Below are 19,120 nucleotides of genomic sequence, written 5' to 3'. Positions count from 1 at the left end.
TGAGAAAGTGGATCCGTTGTAAAGCAAGCATTATCATTACAATTGTTGGGCCTGGGGATAAAGTGTGTTAGCTTGCCTTATTTCTAATGGGCACAGGATGTATGTGATGTATGCAGGGTGTGTGTGTGTGTGTGTGAGAGTGAGTGAGTGAGTGTAAGAGTGTGTGTGTGTGTGAGTCATTGGTCACAGTGAGTAATCATTAGGCATGGTCAGAGAAGGAAACTGTTATGGGTTATGTGTGAGTCTGAGACAGTCACATGGCTTGTCTTACCATCGTTAGGCATGGTGAGGATAGGGATCTGCGTGATAGAGCCATTTCTGCCCTCAACACGTCCAGCACGCTCATAAATCGTGGCCAAATCTGTGTACATGTATCCAGGGAAACCACGGCGACCAGGCACCTCCTCCCGAGCGGCGGACACCTACAGAACAGACAGCCGGACAGTCATTCTTCAGAGCCGTTTAAAACATCCTCACAGACAGCTGCCTTCTGTATAAATAAATGCGGGTCTTGAAATGCCAGTCAATTTTTTTTTATGGTTTAACGCTGATGGGTATATTTTGTGATATTCACAAAAATTCACAGATAGTGCTGATGGAAACTGAATATTTTTTTGCGGTTGTCATTGACAGGGTTATTTAGTGAAATTCACAAAAATTTGCTTGTAGTGTTGATGGAAACTGAATATTTTTGTGGTTTAATATTGATGGGGATGTTTTGTGAAATTCACAAAAATTCACTGATAGTGTTGATGGAAATGGACTGTAGAAATTCAATATCTCACTTTTAAGACAAAGCATTTGTGAGATTTTCCCTGGTCTAACCTGCAACCCTTGTATGTTTTTTTAATGGTCAACCTGAATACACTATATGTTCTGCATGGTTAACTACGATAATGGTTATCCAAAATATGTGTATGCCTAATTTATCTGTCTGTGTGTATGTACTCATATGTAAAGGTTAAATGGTCTAAAGTGTCACCTGTATCTTGAGAGGGTCCAATTCTCTGGAAAATGCTGTTACACTTGTCATAACCGACCAGAAAATCATCAGTGAAAACTACAAGGCTGATCAATTTTCACTGGTTTGTGTCAACAGAAAAATGAAAACGGTGGTATCAGGGAAAGCATTTAACCATCAGGTTCAGGGGCTGAAGAAAGCCAACACTTGTGAACTGTGGATTCAATGGAAAGCTCAACCTTCGAAACGACTGAATGGGAGAAGAAGTTAAATGTTAATGCCCCCAGTCTCTCTCTGGAAGTGGTTACATACCAAACAAGCTGTTGCCTCAGTGGAGGCTGTACTGATGGGGCGAATGTGTGCCAAGGTTACAGCCTAACAATGGCAGTGGGAAGCTGCGCTTTCACGTGTGTATAAACTATTTAAAACCTGTATTGTGTGGATGGCACATTGAAACATCAAAACATGTTCTGCTGCACAAAAAGATTATCACTGGCATGAAAGGGAGAGGCGAGCCAGAAAGAGGCAAAAAGCCAGAAAGACTGCCTCAGAAAAAAGACCTTTCTCTCATAGTGAACATCTAAGAATAATGAAGTTAAGGCATTTCCAGAACGCATTATCCTGCCTTTCACAGAGAACAGTAGCGATATTAGAGGCTTTTCAATTCACTCGACACCTTGGCAAATTTTTCAAACAGCCACACTCTGCGTTTTCGTTTACTTTCTTTTGGACAAAATAGCAGACTATTTAGAATGTCATGCTTGTTATCTACGAACACGTGTCCTCACACACCACTTGAGCAGATTGGTCAATATTTTCTTTAAACTCCGTGTATATTGTGTATTTATTGTGCGGCAGATGTCCTCCAAAGATCCTTCAATAATGACTAAGCAGAGAAGCATGGCTCCCACTGACCAAACAGAAAACAAGACACTGATGCTCCTGGCACCTTTGACACTGCGCAAAATGTCAAGAGGGAGTCACTGAGCTTTTGTTATGGGTACATGTCTTGTAGCATGGCAGTTCCCTTTTTAATTGCTCACAAAATATCAGTACAATCTGATACTTGTCATTTTTGATGGAGAAATTAAGCAAATAAATATTAAAAGATAGTTAAAATGTCCAGTGACGAATTCAGTAATAGTGTGTTGTACATGTCAAATACACAAATACCAGAGACAAGAAAAAATACAGGAAAAAAAACATGAATCAGTGTTTTAATTAATGAAAACTGCACTAAATTTGTGATGTGTTTTGGGTGTGGGAACAGACATCCATCGATTTCAAGGACACAATCTTCCATAGGTTATAGAAGAATTCCCCTATAGCTGTAAATACTTCAGAGCGCATTTAAACAGCATAAAGCAAGCTCTGAGAGTTGGTATGCTTGGAGAAAATCCTTAACAGTGAAAATGGAATTCATCTGTTGTGTAAACATTGAAAGGACCAAAGACCATCCTTTCTGTGTGTTTTTCACTGTATAGTATTTGCTCTTGCAAGGTCATGGAAAAATGTGACCTTACATGTCTGATACATTCAAGTTTTCAGCTGTTCTTGAAATATTTCCATCTGGTTTGATGATGACACTGTAGAGACTCTTCAAAGAAATAAGATATGCGACCATGACCACATGTAATTTTCACAGTGATGAGTACAGACTGTCTTGTCTTGATCATCATAAGAAAATCATCTGAGAACAACACACTGTGTTTCTGGATGATTCTTGGGAAGATAAATCAGTGGACGTTTCAGGTCTCTGGAGGCATCTTAACCTGACAACTGTTTACTCTCCAAAAACGTATGCTGATGTGTTGCCAGGAGCCTTTGAGGTGAATTCTGACTGTGTGTGATTGGAACAAGATTATCTTAAACACAATTTGAATATGTCTCTTTAGGAGATACATTTCATGTTTAATTAAGTTAGATTTACAAATATTCTTGAGTGAGTAACAAGAATAGCATGTACAGTTAGTCATGTTCATAACTGAAGAAACTTGTTTATTAAAGAAAAATGATCATTTCAAATGTTACACAAATGCAGGACAGCGTTTTGTACAGACTGTAACCTACCTCACGTAGGGCCTCAGCATATGAGCTCATGTCAGTCAGGATGACCAGGACGTGTTTCTCACACTGATAGGCCAAATATTCGGCTGCGGTTAAAGCCAGGCGTGGAGTAATGATGCGTTCAATTCTATGATGAAAAGAAGGAAAAATAAATGTCAAGGTGGTTTAGAAAACCATGGATAAATGACAAAAGAAGAGTGGTATGTGGTTGTTTTAGTTGCTTTTCACTCGCTGTTTGGGTTTTATTTTACTTGGGACCTCCAAAAAACACAAAATGGCTCAGCTTATTAAGATTACTACTATGAGGAAATATAGCATGCTTAGGTTTTGGAATTTTATCACACAGGACAGTAACATATAAGGAGATGACAAGAGAATGAGTGGTCGTAGCATAGCGAGGTACACTTACGTGGGATCATTGGCCAAGTTTAAGAACAGACAAACATTGTCCATGGAGCCGTTCTCCTCGAAGTCGGACTTGAAGAAACGTGCAGTCTCCATGTTCACCTTAGATGGAAGAATTAGAGTGAATCAAACATCCTTCAACTATCTGCAGACATGTTCTCAGAGTAGATACTAACATGTTTCCGTCAACAGTCTGCCTCCAGTGTTTACTGAGGCCCAATTAGTTGCTGACTACTCAAATGACATATTCTACCTATACATGAGAAAAGCTCCGAACACTTTCTCAAGCACATCATTACACTAAGACTTTCAACAAGAGGCACTGAGCCGTACCCATCTGGAGGGTCACCAGTGTTTTTAACCACCCTCCTCATAAGTGCTGCAGGTAAAATTACAACCCATCAGTCACAAAATGCATTAGCCATGGGTCCACACCAAGGCCACGAGGCCAGGCGCAGATGCAGGAGACCAGGTCAGTGACACTACAACCCCGGGTTAATGGCTGTTCTTCAGAGCTGAATAAGCAGGTGAACCTGACACCACCCTGTTCACTGTGAATAATGTCTGTGTGTGTGAGGACAGATTCTGGGCACTGGAGCAGCAGTAACATGTGCTTTGTGAGGGAAGTACCAAGGTGAAGGAGGGAGAGTTAGGGGTAGAGTGCTGAAAATGCATTAATGCATGGAGCTTAGGTAAAACAGATGGACTGGGGCGTTTGTCTGCATAAACACAGTTAGGAACAAGAACTGTGACAGATGCTGGCAAACCAGGAGGAACACATTCATTTTCATTTGTACACAAGTTTAATATCACAAACTGAACTTTAAACTGTTAGATTTGGCCACTCACCCCCATAGCTGCAAAGACGATGGCAAAATTCTCAGCACTGTAATCCATCACATCCTTGGGTTTCTGTACCAAGCCAGCCTGACGACAAATCTGGGCAGCAATCTGAAATAAAAGAAGTTACTTCATTGGCTGTCCATATCGCCCAACCTGTATGTTTTCCATAATACATTTATTTGAAAATACTCAATTAAAGGCCATGAAACCCAACTGGGAATCTGTTCATTCCTCTTAGATAAAGTGCTTTTTAGTTTATCTATGAAAACAAAGCCCAGATAGACAGACAGACATTAAGGATTTTCAAAACGAGCTAAAAAATGACCTCCGTGTGCATGACAACAAACATATGCAGTTCAACAGAACAGATTTGGAATAAAAGCACGAGGAATTTCACACTCATCACTTAATGTAATGGTCGTTGCCTGTTGATCCAGTTTGACCTCAAATTGCACCCTGACCCAGAGCACCTGTTCCACAGTGGAGATAAAAACCCACCATGACCCTGTGACTTCTGTTAAATGAAACGAGAAACTTTTTATATCATTCAACCGGCAACAGCGCTCTACCATGATCATTAGTGAAACACAAGGCAGACACTGTTCCGTGTCTTACTGTAGGTCCTATCCGGCTTGCCATTCAAGCAATGCTTTTGATCAAATATTTTCTGTCCATAATGGGATTTATTCAGATGCCAGTCAAACAGGCCCTTTCGTAAAAATTCAATCAGAACCATTAATTGCCAGTTTCAAGGTCCAGTAGAATCCCACTTGCTTGAATTCAAAGCACCCAGCCATATTACCATCATCACGCATGTTCCCACTGCTCCAGTGACTGCAGCCAACAACAGAGAGCTCTGTTAACGCCTTAGTGAAAGCAGAAGTGTTGGGGCTCCTTTGTCCGGCCAGGAGGTTATAATGAGGCCTTTTTTGTAGATGATGATGGCTGGTGAGAAGACAGCCACCTCAAGCGTTAAAACCTCACGGCTGAGCTACCGATCCTATATTCATCAGTGCCATTCACAATTCCCATAATCCACCGCCCCCTCCCTTCATCAGCATTGTCTTACTACATTAATTCGTTTATGGCTTCAACCACAGTCATGCTCTTCTGGACTCTGCCCTGATAGCCAAAAAACCTTCTTTATATTTCCAACTTCCAAACAGCACCTTCACATTTAAAAAATGTGTTTTTTTTTTATTTTATTTTTGTTACATCAATCCTCATGTAATGTTTTCAGTTCATAATTTGCAAAAGGATATACTAAATGTCAAGCTATGGTTTTTGTTTTGGTCTACCTATCCTTTTTAAAGTCAGTAGTTGATACATTTAATAATTAAGATTACATGTATTCAGTTTTCTTTCCGTTTCCTTTTTGTTCTTTCAATAACTCAGCAGTTTGATAACATTAGGGTGACTAAACTATTTTCTGGCATCAACCCTAAACTTTCTATTGTTTTACTGTCAGTAAACAGTTTGTCCTTGCTTTGAATATTCTTTGATGAAACCCTTTAGAAATATGTGTGGAAAGAAGTAGTATGTTATGAATTTTGCTCTATTTGTTCTCCTCAGTTTGTTGTGTGTCTCAACTATGTAATGCAAGGAATGAAAAAAGAAAAGTGTTTTTTGTTTGGTTGTTTTTTGTTTTCTTTGCTTTTTGGGGGGGGGGGTTGACAAATGTTTGGAGAAGGATAACAATGTCACTTCAAATGATTATAACTGAAAGGTCTTTGGGAGACTGGAGTATAAAACAAAGCAAGGCTGACCATCACCTTTTCAGAAATTATTCAATAGAACCAAAGAGCCATAATGGCTGCCTTATACGCTGAGAGGGCTCTCGACATATCCTTCAACTCATGCCCGTTCCACTCTCCAAAGCAGAGCTTACTTCACAGGGAAAAAGAATGACAAATGAGATGGAAAAGGTTGAAAATCTAATGATTTTCAGTCGCTGACTAAATAAGCTATTGCTTCTCCAGTAAGAGAAATCATACCAAAATCGTACTGGATCATTGTACACTTTCATGAATATGCAGTTAATTAAAAAAAAAAAAAAAGGTTCACTGGGGGGTTGTGTAATTGCAATTTCAACAATGTACAGGTTTTCGGCTCTGCTTTAAGAACACAATTTTAAATAATTTGCAAATTGTCTACCATTTTGGAGAGTAACTGATTTATCAAGAAAGGTCTTAAGAGCTTTAAAAATGAATAATATATAGAAAGCAGCTCTTGAGGAAAAGCAGGCTTCTTGTCTAAATAACTGTTATAAATAACTGTGTTGAAGTTCCAGAATTTCTAAAATGAGGATAGCTGGTGTCCCAGTTATAAAAAGGTGCTCCTCCTCTTCTTTTTTTTACTGAGGAAGTTGACAAGCCACTAATGTGTCAGTGTGTCTGAGCATGAATGACAAATACTTGCATGACTTAAATCAAGCTCTTGGTTGGTCTGCTGAGCAGATGGACAATAACAACTAACAGGGTTGTCTGTCTGATTCAAGGTCTGTATGCATGCCAACATGCATTCATAGACAAGTTAATCAGCCTTTTGACTTTGGTCAAATTTTCTGATTTCTGATGACAAAATCATGAGTTCCAATAATACACCAAATGAATGAGTGTATGGCATATCTAGCCAAGTGGCTTACTGATTGGCCTATGGAGTGACACATGGCAAGGATCTCTTGGATTCAGAGAGTCAGCTCTAGCCCTGAAATAATGTTGTTTAATTGGTTTTGTCAGTGATTGTGCAACTGTTTGCACCTATGCGCAAAAAAGCCTTAAAATGTCACATCTTACTTCTGAAATGTCCCCTGAATCCTTTCCCATCTTTCTGCTACATTCTATTCCACAGGGAGGAAACAACTGAATCTTTTTCCACCTTTTAGTGTACAATATTCAGTTTCGCCTGGAATAATCATGCACTTCCTCTGGAAATAGTCCTTGAAGGCACATGTAAGAGGAAATCATACAAATAAAGATTGTCTTAATTTAAATATAGTGCCTAAAAGCAAATGATCGTTGACTCCACCAGTCATCCCTACACCACATGGTGTGCCTCATGATGAGACTGTTTCAACAGGAAACAGAGAGGAATAACTGGGAGAATAACGCTATTACAACAATATCAACTGCAAATACATTACTCAATTCACCACCAATTATGGTGATTACATTGACTGTATACTTGAGTAAGATGTGTGGTGGGCATAACTGATTTTTTTTTTTAAACAGTATAGGTTTGAGGCTTTGAATACCTGGATAGTAAGGCTTTATTAAAGGGCACTTTGATGCGTCATTCTCAGAGGTGTTGAGACCTCAAAGTTCTGTGGGGGGGGGGCTCTTCATCTTAATATCACTCAAGCGACCACTCCACATTATATATTGCATACCGATGTCTAAATCTAGGAGGTAGTGACAGTAGGATGTTATGTAAATAAACTCGGATGAATCTCCACATCAAAATAGTATAAACAAAAGGTCGGTAATTTTGATTACAACGTCTCCCAAATATCTGAAATGCAATCTGAAATGAATTTGTCTCTTAAATATTAATCCTGGACAGGTTGGCAGTCCACTGCTGGGAAGACACACACAAACAAACACATTCACACACACACATTCACAGCTAGGGGCAATTTACTATCTCCAATTCGCCTGACTTACATGTCTTTGGACTGTGGGAGGAGCTCCTGGAGGAAATCCACTCAGACACAGGGAGAACAGGCAAACTCCACACAGAAAGGCCTCATAGGTCCTGGGATCTCACTATGAATCGAACTATGGACCTTATTGCTGTGAGGCAACAGCGCTACCCACTGCGCCACCATGCCACCCTAGCACTACATCAGTATTCTGAAGCTGAGTTATCCTTATTTGGTCCATACCTGAACAGATAGAACTCTCAACAAGTTCTTTATTCAAAATGTTACTCAGTTCAGCAGTGGTTTCTATGAATTTCTTAGAAACCAGTCTACAGTATAGCTAGTTATATTGGACTTGCTGAGTCTTAGAGGGACTTATACATACCTCATTGTGAGGAAGACCAGCAGCAGAGAAAATGGGGATCTTCTGCCCGCGGGCAATGCTATTCATACCATCAATGGCAGAGATGCCTGTTTGGATCATCTCCTCAGGGTAGATACGACACTGCGGGTTGATTGGCTGTCCTGTAAGAGGTCACAGGGGTACAACAGTGACTTGGCGTTATCTTGTCCACTGTGAACACCACTTCTCACTCTGCTTTAAACTGTGACTGGTGACAATATTTAACTGGTCTGCAGTAACAGTGGTTAAATATTTCAGCTACACGTGACATACCCCTTCATTATAGTCTATGACATAACACCCTCTATCCAATACAGTTTGCCAACAGTCAGTCTACAACACTCCACTATGGTATGTTTGTCAGCATAGGATTTCATCATCACAGTTTTAAGCAACTCTTTAGATTTTTAGAACTTTGGTGACATATTGTCATATAATCCTCTGCTTGAGAAATAAAAGTTTGGCATAGCACACCAATGTCATTAGAACAGCTCACAGCTCATATTGCTCACTTTGAGAAATCTTAGTTATGAAGGATTTGTTTTTTTTGTTTTTTTTTAAACATTAAACTATTTTTTCTTTTATAACCTGAGTGATGGAAATCAGCACACCTATTAGCTGAGCACCAGAGTGCTGCCTAAAAGCTTATGACAGAGTGACCCTGACTCTTTATATCTTCTGACTTATAGCCCAGGTAGCCTTTTCCTTCTGCTCAAATGCATTTATGTTATATTAACCTCCATCTAAACATCCCTGCCACATTCTGTTGTGAAGGCAAGAGGTATGGAGGTCCAGGGTAGGGAGAGAGGCCCTGCAGATCTTGGCTTTAAGATCTGTAAGTGGTTTTTAAAATGAGACTGAGGAGGTTTCTTAAAGGGAAATCTCAAAGGGAAATTAAACGCACGATTGACCTTTTTCAAACATCTTGTGTCATTCCATCCTAAGGAGGAAAGTTTAGGGTGCGTATTTTAAATCTGGCTCATAATTATCTATAGCCGCCATATTTCTAAACGTAACATAAATATAAAGAAAGAGAGAAAAAAAAATGAGGAAAGATTTTTTTATTTTTACCCATGATGTCCAGGTAGTCCTCGGCCAGCACGCTGGGGCCACGGTCAATTGGCTTGCCCGAGCCATTAAAAACACGTCCTACAACAAATTAATGCTTGTCAGTCTCCTGTAGTCCTGTTTTTTTTTTTTTTTTTAATAATCTTTTAAACGTGTGATCTGTGTGTGTATGTGAGTGTTGTGTTTACATACCCAGCATATCCTCTGATACAGGTGTGCGCAAGATATCACCTGTGAACTCACAGGCAGTTTTCTTGGCATCAATCCCTGATGTCCCTTCAAACACCTGGTGACAAACATTGCAACATTTAGTTTTTCTGAACACAACCCATCGTTTTCATTATCAAACTATCAGAACAATTTCCCATTGCCTAATCCTTCATACTCAAAATTTAGTTTCTGACTTTTAAGTAACCTAACTGAGGAAAAGTTCTTGAATACAACATTATGTTAATGTTGCTTGTAATTCTTGCTGTATATTTGGTGGGGTTAACTCTCACCTGAACGACAGCCTTACTGCCAATCACCTCCAGTACTTGGCCACTCCTCCTTGTGCCATCAGGTAAAGTCAGGTGAACAATCTCAGCATAGCGGGGAAACTATGCAAGTATAGAAATGAGGGGTTAAACACATCCGAATAAGATTAATCTGGTATTTGACCATATAAGCAAAATCCTCCAACTGCAACTAATATTACTGAAAACATGATGTGCATGTCATGGTATTGAACTTAGAGGAAGACCGATTATTCCACCCGATTATTGTGCCAGATGATAATCAGAGCCGATATCCGTCATTTTTCCAATCATTTTGACTGATATGTTTGCCAATTAAAAAAGTTTACGTGACATATGCGCTATTTTGAAGCAGCCACTGCTCTCTGGCTCAATGTTCAACCCACAGCATTACTGGATTGATTAAAACATGGACTATGACAAGTTAATAGTCAATCAACACTGTTCTCCATAACTGTGGTAGAGACGCTAGAAACAGCAGCTCTGGAGAGCATTTTCCTTGACCAAGCAGAAACATAAAAAGAGCATGCTAAAGTTGCAGAGCTCACTTTGTAGTTGGCAAAAACTAGTTGGCATGGTGGTTTCTGGCTCAAGCTTACTGCTGTGGGTGCTCCATAATTTAAACCACCTCCATTTATCATCAGAATAACTCTACATATTCTTGTCTAATTTGCTGTCAATTTAGGATCAAAGCACAATTCCACTCAACATGTGAACAGGCATGTTCCTGGTTTCCCCTGCTCTTTCTCACCGCTTCCACCAACACCACTGCCTTTGCTGTGGCCCATAGAAAATGAATGGTGATTGGTGCAGGCAGTGAAATAAATCACGTATGTGTCAGTCAAATACACACATCTCGTGAGGACAGATTTTGGTAGATTTTATACATTTATAACAATAGTGTAAGCATTTATTTGTCAAAATACCAACAATTTTGGTACCCACTGGGACCCCTATGCACTTTTTAATTTTTTTTTTATACAATGATCAGATGTCCTATGTTTTTCTGAATATTTCATTAGATATACATTCATTTGAAAGGAAGCTTTGTGGGGGGTTTTGTGTTTGATCTTGAAACTAAAATTTTCATATTTGCTGCAAATGAATATCGGCCTCAATTAATGTTCATTCGCCCCCTTGATTACTAACAATTGGCATGATTATCAGCCCAGTAAAAAGCTACACTGGCCTACCCTTAATTCATAACAAATAAAATGTTTGTCAAACCTTTTAGCTAAGACAAGTTTGACCCAAAATGAGCTGAAAATATATACAGAAATGTAGAAAAGGGGACTTGCCTTCACATTATCCAGGATTACCAGTGGTCCATTTACACCTGAGACAGTGGAGTAAGCTGAGACAGAGAGAAACAAATATAAAATTAATCAATGTTATTTAAAAGGAAGAATATTAAAATTCTGGCCTCAACAACAGCCTGTTATAAACAATCCACTCCATTTTTGTGCATTCTGTCGATTCTCGTCAATCACAAAACAAATTGCGTAACAAGCACTGGAACTGTTTATTCAATTCTTGACCCTTGAAAACAAGCATATTCCACACATATTTGAACCAAGTGAAAGAAAACGATGACTCCTTTTCATCAACGGAACACTCAATGACAACAGCAATGGGTGCAAAAAAAAAGGAAAAAAAAAGAAAAGAAAAAAAAGGCATGAAATTTGCCATGAAAGCCAACAATCACATGGAAATGAGTAGTTACTTCTTTGGCACCTGTGCATATAATTGTGAACACTGACCTTTTGCAGAGTACTTTAAATTGCTTTCATGCATTTCCATGTCCAAATGTCATGGCCAGGCAAATGCCATGGTAAACTATTTGAGAAAAACTATTTGAGATACACTTTGAACATCAGATAGAAGGTAAAAACACAGATGATCATTTTTCCAGTGAAATTTACAGTACCTGAAGCAAGGTTGCAAGGAATGGCAGTGATTTTATGATAATAAGTTAGAATCATTGATAAATTATACATGATTTACATTAGTGCACCACCCACAGCACTGCAAAGTTAAGCTTCTTCATTTACTGAGTTCATGGACAACAGAGTGTGGATGACAGGAACGAGGATTACTTAATTATTCGATCAAAGACTAAAAGGGTCATTCCATACGTACTCACCTAGGACCTCCCAGTTCATGTCATGGATTTTCTCAAAAAAATTTCATGTGGAATCTGTTAAATTCATGGGACCTTGCAAAATCCTATAGCTCTACTCCAAATACTTTTCTAGTTATGAATTTCTGAAGTTTGGCCCTCGGAGCTAAATTTCATCATTTTTGCGATTCTTTGCATGTGTATTATAAGCCTCACCAATTGCTTATTTTTCACTGGGTTGGCTTGAAATTTGTACTGAACATCCAAGAAACCCTAAGGATAATTTGCAACATGTTTTCACGCAAATAGTTGTTTCTGAATGTTTTACAGTGATCAGATTAATAAAAATAAATCATTTTTTACCCAAACTAAGAATCTTTAATTTTCAGAAATTAATATCTCCAGTAGTTTTCACTTTCTTGCAACCAAATTTTAATTCTGTGTAGTATTAATATAGTTCTACCACATCCAGAAGTTATTTGGTCCTGAATAAAAAAAAAAATTGAGCGCCACAGATCTTACAAGAGTAAAGTCATAATATTACGAGAATAAAGTCGGAATTTTACAAGAAAAAAAGTCATAATATTACAAGAATAAAGTTGTAATTTTAAAAGAAAACGTCATAATATTATGAAAATAAAGTCATAATTTTAGGCTATATGTTATTTTAGACAGGAAATATCAGAGGCGCAACCTTCCGCCTGCATTAAAATGAGGAACATGGAGCATCTTGTGAAGTTATACTTTAGTACAGGTTTCAAAAATAACAAAATACTTCATCTTTTGGCACATCAGCACCACATTATCAAGAATTTTTTCTTGTAAAATTATGACTTTATTCTTGTAATATTACAACCTTATTCTCAAAATCTCATAATTTTTTGATACTTATGATAATGTGGTGCTGACCTCGTGAAGTCAAGGTAACGCTCGTTATTGTTAAAAAAATAAGTATTAACTTAGGAAACTGTTAGCCTTGGTTTTAAGCACTTCAAACTCCTAAATAATCCCATAGGCAACGTCAGTCAAGCCATGGCTTCATCCATCTTCAGTAATTTGTAATATTGTTTAAGTTTAGCTTCTGGTAGTGAAGGCGCATCACCACCAGACATTTGTTGACCAGACATGTGCAGCAATTTGTCCTCTCTCATTATATATATGGAAAACTCAGGAAACAATTTAATTGTTATTTCTGCAAAACAGTAATGATAAAATGACTGTTGAATCTTTTCGCATCTTTTCATGTCATGTGTTTATTTTTTGCACCAAATTATGGAGAGTAGCACCACTAAGAGTATCAATAATTATCGGTATCGATAAGCAGTATCAGTATCGATATCGGTATCGATTAAATCCTACTGATACCCATCCCTAATTATATATATATTGTGAAATAATAGTCCAGCTAATAATAGCTAGGTAACGACAACTTTAGCGAACTCAGTGAATCATTATACCGGTAACGTTACTTCAATAAACGTCGGTAAAATAGTTGCCAAAGATTATAAGCTATGTATTAAAATATTCCTGATTGAATTTTCAGATGAATTTGTTAAAATATTTCTCCAAGAAGAGAAAGATGCCTGATATTGATGAGGAAGATTACTTTACTTTAACTAGGAAGGGGCTCGAAGTTCTTAGCTATGCCGCGAAGTTTTGAAGGAGCAGACATGCCTTCTGGTTCTAAAATACATAACGTTAGTTGTGGCTACTACAACATTTTAATATTCTTACTGCTTGTGTGATAAAATACTTGTGAGAGAATTATCTTATGTTACTCATTCTCAAATGTAACCTAATTAGAGAAGTAGACAGACCAGACAAGAGTAGTGGAGGTGAGTGGAGCAGGAAAGCAGAGCGGAACAGGAGAGCAGAGTGAAGCAGGAGAGACGGCATAAAGAGAGGAGAGAAAACGAAGACTACTGAGCATCGACGGGCCACCTCTGGGCGAGTTTCCCTATGGCAGAGCCTTAGAGCTATTTAAAAAAAAAACAAGAAAAAGTAAGTGCTCTCAGCCAGGTTGCAAACTTTGCCACTGAGGCTAATATTCAGTGCCCTCTGTTAGTAGTGGGTCAAAGAGGCATTATGTATGAATAAATAGAAAGTGAAAACTACTGGAGATATTAATTTTTGAAAATTAAAGATTCTTAGTTTGGGTAAAAAATGATTTATTTTTATTAATCTGATCACTGTAAAACATTCAGAAACAACTATTTGCGTGAAAACATGTTGCAAATTATCCTTAGGGTTTCTTGGATGTTCAGTACAAATTTCAAGCCAACCCAGTGAAAAATAAGCAATTGGTGAGGCTTATAATACACATGCAAAGAATCGCAAAAATGATGAAATTTAGCTCCGAGGGCCAAACTTCAGAAATTCATAACTAGAAAAGTATTTGGAGTAGAGCTATAGGATTTTGCAAAGTCAAAATCAAAGTCAAATCAAGTTTTTACATGATTTTCTTTTTTGAGAAAATCCATGACATGGACTGGGAAAAGTTCTGAATTCTGGGTGAGTACGCATGGAACGACCGAAAGGAAAAAGAAAATTCTTTAAAATGTTTAGGTTTGCAACAGAATTGCTTCATCGAGCCTGTAACTTAGCTTACACAAATGTTGATTTCTTTACATGAATAAACAAGTATATACATGTATGGTAATCACAAAAAAGAGTAGTGTGACCACAATTGAGTACATCCAGCTTTTGTCACCCATGAGGGAGAGAAAAACTCTTTCTACCCCAGATAATGACAACATGTCCTGGAAAAGGACACAGACTCTCACACTGTATGTCTTTGGGAATAGATGCAGGTGCATGGATGGGACGGGCAGTAATTAAGGACAGAAGGCCTGACAATAGTTGGAGACACTGGGTGTGGTCCCCTACTTTGGACTCTTTGGCCTTTTACTTCCTTTGGGAAAACATTAGCTCCTCTGACACTGGAGCCAATTTGGTGTCTACAAAACTGGGCCTTGGTCTTTCTTTCCCTGCCTGTCTGCCTCACACCAATAAGTAGACAGAGGGGTGCTGGGTCGCTATTGTCTCCACCATGTCTTCCATCATGCCTCACTGTTTCGTTTTTTGTGTGAGCCGTCAATCTGGAGGCCAATATCAAAGCCACAAAGAAATTAGAGCAGACTGGTTCTAACGCCGAGCACTAAAGCCCCACAGGGTGCATCTACTATGCCACTAATTAGGCAGCGAACTACACACACACACCTGCATTTTACCCCCTATTAGAGAAGGGTTGGAGGGGTAGTTGTTGCCTCGTGTTACTTCTTTTCCCCATGCAAGCTTCACTTAAAAATTTTCTGTGGTTTAAATTTTCTGTTTTGAAAGCATGTAGGAGGTAAACACATAAAAAAAGCAGAGAGGATGTTCCCACTGTTCAACTTTAAACACATGACTGTCACAAAACTACCAGTGCTCCATTAACAGAAAGGGAAAAAAACATGAAACGGACATGCCTCATAAACACTATTCTACGACAGAAAGCATATCAGTTCCACTGTTGCACAGTCTGCAATGTTTTCCTTGCTTCATCTGGTCTATGACACAAACAGCAGATGAGATATAATGTGTGCAGCTTTAATTAACTGCTGTCCTCTACACACACGCATCTGCCATTCCTACCCCTACTTACTTAACCATGAGATTCATGACTTAGTTTTGACTGCAGCTCTGTTTGTGGTTTTACTTTCACACTACCGAAATAGGTCAGAGAGGAGCCAAGTAACCGTGGATCCAGGTTATACATACTCTCAGTTACTGGAGAAAACAAATATGGGGTGGAGCTTGTGGTATTTGGCCAGCTGAGCTATAACAGAAAAAATCATACAAATTATTCTGAGCAAATTAATCAACTGTTGGTCGATCTTTGTTGAAGCCAGGGCAATAGCGACAGGATTCCTAAAACTCTGGACTGACTGAAAATTCAAAGGACACTTGTGATAACAGTTAACAATTCACTCAAAAAAATCAGGTACCCCTGTGTGAATCTCTGGCTGACAGTTCTCAACATTCAACTTGGAAAGTATCTTGTGCAAATGTAGCCAAAAAAAAAAGGAACAGCACTGAAAATTATTCACAGCATTCCATCCCAGACACATCACATTTGCCTCATAATTGCCATTATTACTCCTCAAGAAAAAAGCAGTCCTACAATAGCTGCCACCAAATATTCCTTTTCACAGATGCAGAAAAAAACATACTTTGTACAAATTCCTTCATTTTTGAAGACATTATGTGTTTTTCCCCCCACTCACCCTTTCTCTCTGCCCCAGACAAATTGCAAAATGTGCTTTGGTTGGATGTGTTTATAAATGGACTTAATAGCTACACTTACCCTTCAAATTGCCCATATGTTTCAAAAGAGATACATATGGCTATTTACTGAGGAGTGATTATAATTATGATGCAAGAAAATTGCAGTGGTATAATTGTACATCAACCCCTTCAACATCTCTCAAACACAACACAAACCACTAATGGAAAATATTGAGGAATTGAAAACTCAACCAAAACAGTACTCAAGATATTTTTCAAAACTGCACTTGTCATTAGGCAAATTGCAATTGAAAATCAGGCCACCATGCTGCACACGTGAATTTCTTCTGGTCCTCTAGAGACAATTTCAAGGACTGTACAGAGACGTAATTTACATCAGAAAGAAGATGAATGACAAAACAAAGTTGCTTTGAAATATAATTTAAAAAGATACAGAAACAAATGATAACTGACCAAAAAAAGCACAAACCAGACCTTCAACAAAAGCAGATAAGCCACAGACAGGGTCTCCATAAGCACTACGGTCAACTCAAGAGCTCTAAAATAGAAAGAGCTCTGAGCGTTCATGAGAGGTTTTGCAAAATAAAGATTAAAAAAATGGTTATACATTCACATGGTGTGAAGTAGCAACATTTCCCATTAGGCTTGAAAAACTTTCCCCACCCCTCCTTCACTACTTGAGCTCAAGTATGGCAGTCTGCTGGTTTGGCATGCAACAGCACTCTGGGTCAGCACTGGGCCTGTTGAGCTGCCAGGGCCCATTGTGTACAGAGATGTTAATTGGTCCTAATCCGGCAGTAGAAGCTGTTTTGGTAGCCTGACCTCACGCCCTGAGGGACACCTTGGTGTGAAATACTAAAGGGCCCATTCAAGTGCCAGTGAAAAGAGGCACAGAGCATTCCAACACATTTTAATTTCCCAACTCAAAGAAGGAGCTGAGGGGGTGGAGTGGGGTGGTGTACTGGAACAGACAAATGGGGGTGTATACATCGGTCCCAAAACTGCTGAAATCGTGACACAAAGCAGCAGTAACTGATGTGCAGCTTTGTTTGTGCCTTCTTCTTTTTTTGCATTTTGAGCACACACACACACACACACACACAGATTTCTTAGGAGACATACAGAGAAGGGAACACTAATTGTACTCAGCTTGCGATCAGGGACACACATGTATACAATGACCCTCCCAGTCAAACCACTGTAGCTCAAGAACAACATCTGTCTGAAAGAGCCCATAGGCCAAGAAATACCAGGAAAGAAATTTACAAAAATCTTGAGGATTATTTGAATAAAACCAAATAAGAGGGTCAATGAGTGTGAGTTAAGTGATTGGAGATGCTCCTTCTATGGATATCAGGACATCAACACAGACCCCAACCTTCCTATCTTGAGACATGAAGCAGAGGATAAGCTAAGCCTTGGATGAATCAAAACAGCTTCTGTCAAAAACTCATTATCATCTGAAAAGATGAAGTAAATTTCTTTCAACCTGCTTGTGACCTTGGTAAGAACATGTATATCTTGAGTGCACTACTTCAAAAATGTTTTTATGATCTGAAAAAAGGCCAGAAAAAAAGGGAATGCCTAAAGGCCACGGGAAAAAAAATAACATGAAGACTCCATTCTCCTTATCTCCTTTTGTATACAAAAACGTTAGGGACTCCTCCTATTTGCTTAAGACAACAGGCTAACCAGGTAAATCCAGGTGAACATTACAATCCCTAATTGCTTTCACGGGTTAAATCCGCTGCAGTCGATGCAGCTGAAGGGGGAGGAGACAGGTTATAAAAGGATTTTGGAGCTTGAGATGACCGAGACGTGGATTGTGTACCTGTGGGAGAGTGGACAGCGAAAGAATGCCTTTGAATGGGTTATGTCTAGGGTGGGGCGATATGGCCTACAAATAACACTGCAATATTTTTAGGCTATAATCTCGGTACATGATATATATCTCGATATTTTGAAATCTCCTATAAAGCATTTCATAAATGCTCAGGTTAACCCTTTGATGCATACAATCACACCAGTATGATGATTCTAGTAGTCCCTGGAACATACGTCTGCATTAAAACATTCTTGTTTACATTCATTACTGGTTTCTGTTGGAACAATTTTAAACTTGCATGCAAAAAGGGGGAAATCACAACCAATTTAAATTTAACAAAACAGTATTTATTCAACATCTTCCTTGTGAATGCATTGCCAAATGTTAAAGTATTGTACCAGAGGCTTAAAATTATCGTATTTTGAGGAAAATTCTCATATGCGAGTCATAACCAAGAGAACAAATAGGCATAAATGTGTAATTTCAGAAGAGACGTATTTATTGAGATGAACGACTTTTACAAATACAATAATTATCGTACAATCTGGCAATGCTGCGATACCCAAACCACTGCCAGATGATGGATCCAGTGCTGTTTCTTTTCGGAACCAATTTGTCTGCCTCCATCTTCTATTACCATTTCTGAACTCAACATATAAATTCGCTTTGGCGCTTCACTTCTTTCACTCTCTCCAGGCTCCTTCCCTGTTCCCTCCAGATAAAGAAAACCCATGTCTCACCTATATACAAACTCGCCCACGAGAGTGGTCTGGATGGGCAGGCAAGTGTGTGTGATGTATGCATGTGAGTTTTTTTCCTTTTGCGTCTGTGAGAGGGAGAAAGCAAGAGAAGCGAAACGCCAAAGCTAGTCTCATGCCGGCGGTTGAAAAAAAAAATGTATACATGTAGAACAAGCCATAATACATCGAGTAAATTCGAAATATCACCCAGCCCTAGTTATGACTGTAGGTTTCAGGCACATTTGTG

General features: G+C 38.8%; 1 protein-coding gene across 1 annotated transcript in view; it reads right to left on the bottom strand.

The window, feature by feature from the left end:
• atp6v1ba (ATPase, H+ transporting, lysosomal, V1 subunit B, member a) overlaps window positions 1-19,120 on the bottom strand; it is a 35,697-nt gene that overhangs the window by 6,571 nt on the left and 10,006 nt on the right. The window contains exons 2-10 of the mRNA XM_030786843.1: window positions 11,201-11,256; window positions 9,888-9,986; window positions 9,580-9,673; window positions 9,391-9,468; window positions 8,302-8,441; window positions 4,283-4,384; window positions 3,438-3,535; window positions 3,032-3,155; window positions 272-422 (exon numbers count right to left, since the gene is read on the bottom strand). Coding sequence (XP_030642703.1) covers window positions 272-422; window positions 3,032-3,155; window positions 3,438-3,535; window positions 4,283-4,384; window positions 8,302-8,441; window positions 9,391-9,468; window positions 9,580-9,673; window positions 9,888-9,986; window positions 11,201-11,256 — 942 coding nt within the window. The remainder of the gene's footprint in view (window positions 1-271; window positions 423-3,031; window positions 3,156-3,437; window positions 3,536-4,282; window positions 4,385-8,301; window positions 8,442-9,390; window positions 9,469-9,579; window positions 9,674-9,887; window positions 9,987-11,200; window positions 11,257-19,120) is intronic.

Source organism: Chanos chanos, chromosome 10 (genome assembly GCF_902362185.1).
Source record: "Chanos chanos chromosome 10, fChaCha1.1, whole genome shotgun sequence".
NCBI classification, from domain to species: Eukaryota; Metazoa; Chordata; class Actinopteri; order Gonorynchiformes; family Chanidae; genus Chanos; species Chanos chanos.
This window is presented reverse-complemented; position numbering and strand designations above follow the sequence as displayed.